The sequence below is a fragment of the Heteronotia binoei genome, chromosome 15 (genome assembly GCF_032191835.1).
Source record: "Heteronotia binoei isolate CCM8104 ecotype False Entrance Well chromosome 15, APGP_CSIRO_Hbin_v1, whole genome shotgun sequence".
In the NCBI taxonomy this organism is placed as follows: Eukaryota; Metazoa; Chordata; class Lepidosauria; order Squamata; family Gekkonidae; genus Heteronotia; species Heteronotia binoei.
In genome coordinates this window covers 1,109,711-1,120,675 of record NC_083237.1, presented here as the reverse complement: position 1 = coordinate 1,120,675, position 10,965 = coordinate 1,109,711, and the positions used below count along the sequence as shown (strand labels likewise).

The window sequence follows — 10,965 nt, the reverse complement described above, 5'->3', positions numbered from 1 at the left end:
CTCTCCAGATGTTTTTTGCCTACAACTCCCATCAGCCCCAGCCAGCATGGCCAATGGCTGGGGCTGATGGGAGTTGTACGCAGAAAACATCTGGCGAGCTACCGTTGGCCACCCCTGCACTACAATAATAATAATTTTTAATTTATATCCCTCCCTCCCTCCCCGCCGAAGCAGGCTCAGGGCAGCTTACATACAGAGATGTGGTAACCTTGCATCATCCCCTATATTGGGAGAAGGGGGAGAAAAGGAGGGCTGCCCAAAGAAATAAGGCTGCCAACCTCCAGGAGAAGCCTGGAGATCTCCTGGAGAAAAAAAGGCAGCTCTGGAGGGTAGACCACCCCGCAATTGCCACGAATTGCCCAGCCCAGGATGGGCACCGCATTCCCCACAGCAGGGAGGCCAGCGGAATGGGGATTCCCCGGGAGAAAACGGGCGCTCTGCAGGGGGGATCCCGCGGCCCTAAGCCCCACCCCCAAACCTCCAGGAATCTCCCACCCTGGAGCTGGCAACCCTGCCCCACCCAAGAGGCCGGGCGCCTCCCCTCCCCGGCCGGCCGCGCAGCCCACCTGCCCCGCTCTGCCCAGTCCCCTCCGCCTCCGCGCCGGAAGACGCATCACCGCTCCGACGTCACGTCCGGCCGCTCGGCGGCGGAGAGCCAATCGGGAGGAGAGGCGCGCGGAAGCGGAGGGGCGGGGAAGTCGAGGGCGCTTCCGGCCGGCAGCCTCCTCCCCGCCCCCTTCCGGAAGTACATAGAGGCGGGAGGGCGCACGGCCTAGAGCGGCTTCGCCGGACAGCGTTGGATGAAAATGGGAAATAATTAAAAAAGGAAATATGGAGAAGCCTGGAAAAGGCTGTTTAGCGAAACGGGACATTAAACTGGCTTTGCCTGTTGCTGCTGTACGGGTTGAATAGACGGGAGAGTTTAGGCTGTGGGTATTTCACTGCATTTGCCATTGGGAGGATGGATCCACCACGTGAAGCAATTGCAGGCCTGGAAGAGGAGAAGAAGCACCTGCGCTGCGATGGGAGGTTCTTTGTTATTGCAGGAAATGGACGCCCCGGGTCTTGCAGAGCTGCCTGAAACTGGAGCCTTTGGGGTTCTCTGCAGTTCCACCTTCCATGTGATTCTTGGTTGCTGCAGCCTCCAGGAGGGGTGGGGCTGGAGATCTCCTACTTTCACAGCTGATCTCCAGCTGGCAGAGATCAGCTCCCCTGGAGAAAAGAGGGGGGGCGGTGGCTGAGTGGTGGAGCATCTGCTTGGCAAGCAGAAGGTCCCAGGTTCAATCCCCGGCATCTCCAACTAAAAAGGGTCCAGGCAAAGAGGCGTGAAAAACCTCAGCTGGAGACCCTGGAGAGCCGCTGCTCGTCAGGGGAGGGACGGTGGCTCAGTGGCAGAGCATCTGCTTGGCAAGCAGAAGGTCCCAGGTTCAATCCCTGGCATCTCCAACTAAAAAGGGTCCAGGCAAAGAGGCATGAAAACCTCAGCTGGAGACCCTGGAGAGCCATGAATGGGGCTGTGGCTCAGTGGTGGAGCATCTGCTTGGTAACCCAAAGATCCCAGGTTCAATCCCCACTGGCATCTCCAACTAAAAAGGGTCCAGGCAAATAGGTGTGAAAAACCTCAGCTTGAGACCCTGGAGAGCCGCTGCCAGTCTGAGTAGACAAAACTGACTTGGATGGACCCAGGGGATCTGATTTAGTAGAAGGCAGCTTCATAAATTCATATATGTTCATTTGAACATGGTTTTAAGGGAGGGACAGTGGCTCAGTGGCAGAGCATCTGCTTGGAAAGCAGAAGGTCCCAGGTTCAATCCCCGGCATCTCCAACTAAAAAAGGTCCAGACAAGTAGGCATGAAAAACCTCAGCTTGGGATCCTGGAGAGCCGCTGCCAGTCTGAGTAGACAATACTGACTTGGATGGACCCAGAGTCTGATTCAGTATAAGGCAGCTTCATATGTTCATATATGTCCCCTGGAGAAAATGGCTGCTTTGAAGGAGGGGGTGGGGGGACTCTGTGGCACACGCGTGGGGAACAGTGACTCTCCAGATGTTTTTTTGGCCTACAACTCCCATCAGCCCCAGCCAGAATGGCCAGTGGCTGGGGCTGATGGGAGTTGTAGGCAAAAAAAACATCTGGAGAGCCACTGTTCCCCACCCCTGCGACTGGACCCTTCTGAGGCCTCTCCCCTCTCCAGCTATTTTGCAACACAGACCTGGCAACTCTGTTGCAAACCCTCATCTCTAGGCGAGATTGCAATGAAGTAAAGCTGCAAGATTTAGATTTCCATGAAGTCGTACCCCGTGCAAGGTCTTAGATTTGTTTTCTGAGTTCATGCAGTGGCAGCCCAGGGCTTTCCTTGCCTTCTCCTGAAAGAGGATTCAGTGATGGTGAGGCAGAGAAAGAGAAGGGCCTTTTGCAGTCTTCCATGGTTTCCTGCGGGGAAACCATTTGATGGCCTCTTGTTCATTACAAGAGCAGGGTGTCACTGGATTCAAGCATCAGATTAGCAGCTAGGCACAACACAGACTATGCCAGGATCATAATCCAAAGCTTCTTCCTTTTTTGCCTCTTTTATATTTTAACATCTTGCCTGACCAAGAGAACTCAAAGGCTTGTAGTGCTGTGTCATTAGCTTGATCCCAATAAAATGTACTATGTGGATTGTGCTTTGCGTTTTGGGATTTCACCTTAAATAAAATTGTTACTTTTACATACACAAGACCTACAACGGAGTCCTGCCAACTGGCAACAGAGCTGCCGGGTCCCCCCCCCCCCCCCGTACAGCCTGTGGAAAAACCACCTAACATCTGAGAAGCAGTTGGTCAAAAGCACACAAGAATGTGTAAATAATGGCTCTGCATGTTTAAGCATTAGGAATGGTGAGAATGCATAGCTAGATTTACAAAGATTCTAGCTGTAAGGGCAGCTGCCTCTGTTACCGTGTAACTGGAGGAACCTGTTACCAGCTCAGAGAGAACAGAGGAATCCTTACACACTGAGAGCCAGTTTGGTGTAGTGGTTAAGTGTGCAGACTCTTATCTGGGAGAACCAGATTTGATTCCCCACTCCTCCACTTACACCTGCTGGAATGGCCTTGGGTCAGCCATAGCTCTGGCAGAGGTTGTCCTTGAAGGGGCAGCTTCTGGGAGAGCTCTCTCAGTCCCACCCACCTCACAGGGTATCTGTTGTGGGGGAGGGAGATAAAGGAGATTGTGAGCCGCTCTGAGATTCAGATTGGAGGGCGGGATATAAATCCAATATCATCTTCTTCTGTTCATGATTGGTCAGTTAATGGACAATATCTCCACTCTTTAACTAAGACTTTAGCTTGCCCAGTTCCGCAAGGTCTGCAGGACTATGGCTATTTCAGCTAGCATTTAACTGAAATGATGACTCTCGCCAAGGTGTTAGATGTAAATAGATGCTTTAAGACTACTGAATGCCATCTTCAAATTGTACTGAAATTAGCAACAAATTGTTTTAATGTTTTAACTTAAATGTTTTTGTTTTTTGTAATGACGTGAGCTGCCGTTTCAGTAGTCTTAAAGCCTGCTTAGGCGTGGAGGGCAGGATATAAATAAAATAAACCTTACCTAACCAAGCATTCTGGATGTTTGCATTTCTTTAATATTTGGCCCTTCCAAACCAACCTCATCTCCTTCTTTGATTGAGGGATGAGTTTGCTGGATTCAGGGGATGTTGTTGACATTGTTTACCTGGATTTCAGTAGAGCTTTAGTCAGGGTTCCCCATGATGTTCTGATGGGTAAACTGGAGGATTGTGGGCTGGACTCTAGGATAGTGGATAGGGAACTGGTTGGAGAACCACACTCAAAGAGTTGTCAATGGCATTTCATCTGAATCGAGAGGTGTCCAGTGGGGGGGGGGGCACAGGGCTTAGTTCTGGGCCAGGTTCTTTTCAATATTTTTATCAATGATATGGATGAGGGTGTGGAGGAGCAACATTAAATTTGCAATGACACTAAACTGGGAGGAAAAGCGGGTGGAAGTGAAGCAGATACTATTTAACAACGAAGAAAGGGCTTGTTGAAGGCTGCAGGAATACTGGAGGAAGCAGAAGAGGTTCATTGCAAGTGTCATATCCTGCCTTTCCCCCAGTGGGGGCAACAAGCGACACTTACGGTTTTCCTCTCCTCCATTTCATCCTGATTTCATTGCAAATACCGGAGGAATATTGCAGAGTTTATCTGTGCCAGGATGCTCCAATCGGCGTCATTTTTAGCACTTGTAGTCCGAGCAGACCCTGACCTGGATGCCCCAGGCTAGCCTGATCTCGTCATATCTGGGAAACTAAACAGGACCAGTCCCACTTAGTTCTTGGTTGGGAGACCACCGAGGAAGCCCAGGGTTGCAGGCCATGGTAAACCCCCTCGGGATGTCTTTTCCCCTGACCTGGTTGGCCCAGGCTAGTCGGATCACATGGAGCCTTGGCCTTGGCCCACACCTTTCCCTGACTGGTTTGTTTTCCAGCTGAGTCCATCTAACTCGTGGGAGTTTCTACTGGACTAGATTTCATTTGGCTCCCTAAATGTCCACCAGCCTCTCCTTTTTTAAGCAGTGATTCTTCATCAGTTTAGGAGCAAACCTTTTCTGGACTTTCTCCAATGCTATAATATCCTTTTTGAGGTGCGGCGACCAGAACTGCACACAGTACTCCAAATGAGACCGCACCATCGATTTATACAGGGGCATTATGATACTGGCTGATTTGTTTTCAATTCCCTTCCTAATAATTCCCAGCATGGCGTTGGCCTTTTTTATTGCAAACGCACACTGCCTTGACATTTTCAGTGAATTATCTACCACGACCCCAAGATCTCTCTCTTGGTCAGTCTCTGCCAGTTCACACCCCATCAACTTGTATTTGTAGCTGGGATTCTTGGCCCCAATGTGCATTACTTTGCACTTGGCCACATTGAACCGCATTTGCCACGTTGACGCCCACTCACCCAGCCTCAACAGATCCCTTTGGAGTTCCTCACAATTCTCTCTGGTTCTCACCACCCTGAACAATTTAGTGTCACCCGCAAACTTGGCCACTTCACTGCTCACTCCCAACTCCCAACCCCTGGCCCATTTCACAGACTTCTCCAGTCCTGCAGGACAGCTGCATAGTTGCCCTCAAAGGCTCAGCTGCAGGTGCTAATTCAGTCTCTGCGAAGCAGCCCCAAGGCCAAACTCCCTCCCCTCCTCCCAGCACCCCACAGCCCTCTTCAGTCCAGAGCCCACAGGAATGGGCCACAGCTCCAGCAGGCTGGGTGGGGAGAAAGGGCAGTTCTTGTCAGCAGAGAGAGAGGGCGAGGGGCGTCAGTGCCTCTGGAGGGGCCCTGGGAGGACCAGACATTGTCCACAGTTTCTTGAAAGGAGGAGGCGTCAGTGAAGGGGGGGGAGGCAACCTGCTCCCCACCCTCCTCAGCCTCCCAGTCGGAAGCTCTGGATAAGTTGGAACATGGCTGGGAAAAGAACACAAAGCAAGTCCGGGGTGTCAGAAAGGAGGACGGGGAGTGGTGAAGGGGCTAAGAGCTGCAGACTGGCCCTGCCCTCAGCAGCCTTCCTCTCTCCATAAGAGGGGTCTCTCCAGCAGGGAGGTTGTGCAGGGGGCCCTCAAAAGCCCATCTGCTCAGCAGCAGCAACAGAAGAAATTAGATTTATATCCTGCCCTCCGCTCCGAATCTCAGCGTCTCAGAGAGGCTCCATCCAGGGGGCCCACCAGGGTGTCTGTTGTGGGGGGGAGAAGAGACAGGAGATTGTGAGCCGCTCTGTCTCTGATTCGGAGAGAAGAGCGGGGTATAAATCTGCAATTCTTCTTCTTCCATGCATCCCTTTCACAGGGGGAAATGGACAGGCACCCGCACATGAATGAGAGAGACGAAAGTGCTGGTGCTGCTCTTCCTGTGCCAAAGCCAAGCTGGCCACCAGCACAAACTCCAAATCTGCCAGCTGCTCCCCCCCCCCCCAAAGCAATGGAAGCTGGATGTTCAGCTGAAAGGTGGGGGAATAAAATGTTTTTCAGGGCTTGGTCAATAAGGGCTCACCTGCAAACGGGAGCCAGGAGGGACTGTCCTCTCTGTGCCATCTGCAGAGCCCCCTCAGCACCACCAGGGCCCAGCAGCCCCCACTTCACCCCTTGGCCTCACCTGGCCCCACTGGCGGACCTCCTGAAGGGACCTGTTTTTTTGGCCACTGTGTGGCAGTGTTGGACTGGAAGGGCCATTGGTCTGATCCAAGATACCTTCTCTTATGTTTTTAAGAGCAGAGGTCCATCAGGGGCTATGAGCCCCAAGGTCTAGCCAGAACACTGTCTGAGGCAGGTCTTCTTGGTGCTGGGGGGGGGGGGACACAGTGGGAGGCCTTCTAGAGTTCTGGCCCCACTGGTGGACCTCCTGATGGCACCTGGGTTTTTGGTCATTGTGTGACAGATTGTTGGACTGGATGGGCCATTGGTCTGATCCAACATGGCTTCTCTTATGTTCTTATGTGACACAGAGTGTTGGACTGGAGGGGCCATTGGTCTGATCCAACAGGGCTTCTCTTATGTTCTTATGTGACACAGAGTGTTGGACTGGATGGGCCACTGGCCTGATCCAACATGGCTTCACTTATGTTCTTATATGACACGGAGTGTTGGACTGGATGGGCCACTGGCCTGATCCAACATGGCTTCACTTATGTTCTTATGTGACACAGAGTGTTGGACTGGATGGGCCACTGGACTGATCCAACATGGCTTCTCTTATGTTCTTATGTCTGGGGCGGTGCTGCTCTGTATTCTTGGTGCTTGGGGGGGGCAACAGTGAGAGGGCTTCTAGTGTCCTGGCCCTGCTGGTGGACTTCCTGATGGCACCTGAGTTCTTGGCCACTGTGTGACACAAAATTGTTGGACTGGATGGACAGTTGGCCTGATCCAACATGGCTTCTCTTCTGTTCTTAAGAGCAGTGCTCCATCAGGGGCTGTGAGCCACAAGGGAAAGAGGGAACTCTCTTTCTGGGGCAGGGATGCTCTGTATGCTTGGTGCTTCGGGTGGGCTTCTGGTGTTTTGGCCTCACTGGTGGACCTCCTGATGGCACCTGGGTTTTTGGTCCCTGTGTGACACAGTGTGTTGGAATGGAGGGGCCATTGGCCTGATCCAACATGGCTTCTCTTATGTGACACAGAGTGTTGGACTGGAGGGGCCACTGGCCTGATCAAACAGGGCTTCTCTTATGTGACACAGAGTGTTGGACTGGAGGGGCCATTGGCCTGATCCAACATGGGTTCTCTTATGTTCTTATGTGACACAGAGTGTTGGACTGGATGGGCCATTGGCCTGATCCAACATGGCTTCTCTTATGTTCTTATGTGACACAGAGTGTTGGACTGGATGGGCCATTGGCCTGATCCAACATGGCTTCTCTTATGTTCTTATGTGACACAGAGTGTTGGACTGAATGGGCCATTGGCCTGATCCAACAAGGCTCCTCTTATGTTCTTATGTGACACAGAGTGTTGGACTGGATGGGCCACTGGCCTGATCCAACATGGCTTCTCTTATGTTCTAATGTGACACAGAGAGCTGGACTGGATGGGCCACTGGCCTGCTCCAACATGGCTTCTCTTATGTTCTTATGTGACACAGAGTGTTGGACTGGAAGGGCCATTGGCCTGATCCAATATGGCTTCTCTTATGTTCTTATGTGACACAGAGTGTTGGACTGGATGGTCCATTGGCCTGATCCAACAGGGCTTCTCTTGTGTTCTTATGTGACACAGAGTGTTGGACTGGATGGGCCATTGGCCTGATCCAACAGGGCTTCTCTTGTGTTCTTATGTGACACAGAGTGTTGGACTGGATGGGCCATTGGCCTGATCCAACAGGGCTTCTCTTGTGTTCTTATGTGACACAGAGTGTTGGACTGGATGGGCCTTTGGCCTGATCCAACAGGGCTTCTCTTGTGTTCTTATGTGACACAGAGTGTTGGACTGGATGGGCCTCTGGCCTGATCCAACAGGGCTTCTCTTAGGTTCTTATGTGACACAGAGTGTTGGACTGGAGGGGCCATTGGCCTGATCCAACATGGCTTCTCGTATGTTCTTATGTGACACAGAGTGTTGGACTGGATGGGCCATTGGCCTGATCCAACATGGCTTCCCTTATGTTCTTATGTGACACAGAGTGTTGGACTGGATGGGCCATTGGCCTGATCCAACAGGGCTTCTCTTGTGTTCTTATGTGACACAGAGTGTTGGACTGGATGGGCCATTGGCCTGATCCAACAGGGCTTCTCTTGTGTTCTTATGTGACACAGAGTGTTGGACTGGATGGGCCATTGGCCTGATCCAACAGGGCTTCTCTTCTGTTCTTATGTGACACAGAGTGTTGGACTGGATGGGCCATTGGCCTGATCCAACAGGGCTTCTCTTGTGTTCTTATGTGACACAGAGTGTTGGACTGGAGGGGCCATTGGCCTGATCCAACATGGCTTCTCGTATGTTCTTATGTGACACAGAGTGTTGGACTGGATGGGCCATTGGCCTGATCCAACATGGCTTCCCTTATGTTCTTATGTGACACAGAGTGTTGGACTGGATGGGCCATTGGCCTGATCCAACAGGGCTTCTCTTGTGTTCTTATGTGACACAGAGTGTTGGACTGGATGGGCCATTGGCCTGATCCAACAGGGCTTCTCTTGTGTTCTTATGTGACACAGAGTGTTGGACTGGATGGGCCATTGGCCTGATCCAACAGGGCTTCTCTTCTGTTCTTATGTGACACAGAGTGTTGGACTGGATGGGCCATTGGCCTGATCCAACAGGGCTTCTCTTGTGTTCTTATGTGACACAGAGTGTTGGACTGGATGGGCCATTGGCCTGATCCAACAGGGCTTCTCTTCTGTTCTTATGTGACACAGAGTGTTGGACTGGGTGGGCCATTGGCCTGATCCAACAGGGCTTATCTTATGTTCTTAGGTGACACAGAGTGTTGGACTGGATGGGCCATTGGCCTGATCCAACAGGGCTTCTCTGATGTTCTTATGTTAACTCCTCCTCCTCCTTCTGGCAGAATCTGCTTAACGCAACCAAATGCGGGAGAGGTTGATCCATCAGGCCCAGTGTCTCACACAGCAGGATGCTCAGCAAATTGGAATTTAATACATTGACTCTCTTCACGCGGTAATAATTAATACAAACTCATAATTGGTACCATGAGAGGCCCCGGGGAAGCATAATGGTGGCAGGAGGGGAGAGGCGCTGCTGCCCTCTGCTGGACGGAGCACAAAAAGGGGGTGTTCTGTGGTGTTACAGGACCACTGGTGGCCTATAAACTACAAGTCCCACAATGCTCTTTGCTTCCTGATTGCAGCCCTGGCTAAGAGGCAGAGCAGGTATTCCAACTTCCAGGCCTGCCCCTGCCCGTCCCTAGGTGGAGCTCTCGGCAGGAGGCAGCTGGGCCTTGGTGCTGGTCTGTGGCTGCGGAGGCCAGTCGGGGTCAAAGAGGAGCTCCTGGGCGAGGCGCTTGTACTTGGCCCGGGGGGAGGCATGCTGGCGGCAGGAGTAGGCGGGGGCCACCTCATCCAGCTCCAGCTGTGGGGGAAAGGAAAGGAAGGGCAGCAGCTTCAGTCTGACGCCTTGGAGCCAAGCAGCCCTAACTTGCCGCCTCCTCTCCTCCCAGGGCTGAACTCTGTGCCCCCAGGGCCTCTTCTGCGCACCCTCGACTCACAAAGCCTGCGAGGAGGGGACCACGCAACCCTCCCTTGCCACCGCCCGAGGGCCTCCCATGCCAGCACTCTCGAGGAAGCAAGGGCCCGACTGGAAGAGAGGAGAGCCCGCCCCTGCCAGCCACGCTCTCCATTCCCCTTGCTGCCCTCGCTTGGCACAGGAGATGACCACCCTGCTGCCTTGTGCCGTGGCCACGTACACCCCTCGTGCGCTGGCCAACCGCACGCTCTCCTGCTTCCGGAGGCTCCCCTGCCCCCTCTGCTGCTGGTACCTGGGGGTAAGCGGCCTGGTTCGGGTACTCGTACTTCCGCTGCGTGTAGCAGACCCTCTGCCAGAGGATGTTGCAGTCGCAGACGAAGTTCTGGGGACGGGAGAGAACGAGCCGCTCTGGGGCTGCAGGAGGGACTTCACCAAAGCCGAACTCCCCAGCCCAGCCAGATGGAAAGAGCAGGTGGAGCAGCCCCCCAGCCGCAGAGCCTTACCTCCAGGGAGAGGGACAGGGCCAGGTTACTCAGCGTCAGGGCCAGCAATCCCAGGCGCAGAGGCTTACCTCCAGGGAGAGGGACAGGGCCAGGTTGCTCAGCGTCAGGGCCAGCAATCCCAGGCGCAGAGCCTTACCTCCAGGGAGAGGGCCAAGGCCAGGTTGCTCAGCGTCAGGGCCAGCAATCTCAGGCGCAGAGCCTTACCTCCAGGGAGAGGGCCAGGGCCAGGTTGCTCAGCGTCAGGGCCAGCGATCCCAGGCGCAGAGCCTTACCTCCAGGGAGAGGGACAGGGCCAGGTTGCTCAGCGTCAGGGCCAGCAATCCCAGGCGCAGAGCCTTACCTCCAGGGAGAGGGACAGGGCCAGGTTGCTCAGCGTCAGGGCCAGCAATCCCAGGCGCAGAGCCTTACCTCCAGGGAGAGGGCCAAGGCCAGGTTGCTCAGTGTCAGGGCCAGCAATCTCAGGCGCAGAGCCTTACCTCCAGGGAGAGGGCCAGGGCCAGGTTGCTCAGCGTCAGGGCCAGCAATCCCAGGCGCAGAGCCTTACCTCCAGGGAGAGGGACAGGGCCAGGTTGCTCAACGTCAGAGCCAGCAGGATGAGTCTCCACTCGTACGGGATGCAGTCCAGCTGGGGAAAGAGCCGGCCTCAGTGCTCAGGCCTCCCCTCCCCTCCCCAACAAGACCTCCGTTCTCAGGGGGAAAAGCCTGAGGCTGCCCAGGGGCTCCACACGTCCCACCAACGCTACCTGCTGTGCTCTGGCCCAATG

The 10,965-nt window shown here is 53.8% G+C and overlaps 1 protein-coding gene across 1 annotated transcript in view; it reads right to left on the bottom strand.

Annotated features, from left to right (window-relative positions):
* Positions 1-9,130: 9,130 nt before the first annotated feature.
* The window catches only part of LOC132583772 (polyamine-transporting ATPase 13A3-like), a 43,973-nt gene continuing 42,138 nt past the window's right edge, over positions 9,131-10,965 (bottom strand). Inside the window, exons 31-33 of the mRNA XM_060255426.1 lie at positions 10,746-10,826; positions 9,991-10,080; positions 9,131-9,584 (exon numbers count right to left, since the gene is read on the bottom strand). Of these exons, the coding sequence (XP_060111409.1) occupies positions 9,420-9,584; positions 9,991-10,080; positions 10,746-10,826 (336 nt within the window). The 3' untranslated portion in view covers positions 9,131-9,419. The remainder of the gene's footprint in view (positions 9,585-9,990; positions 10,081-10,745; positions 10,827-10,965) is intronic.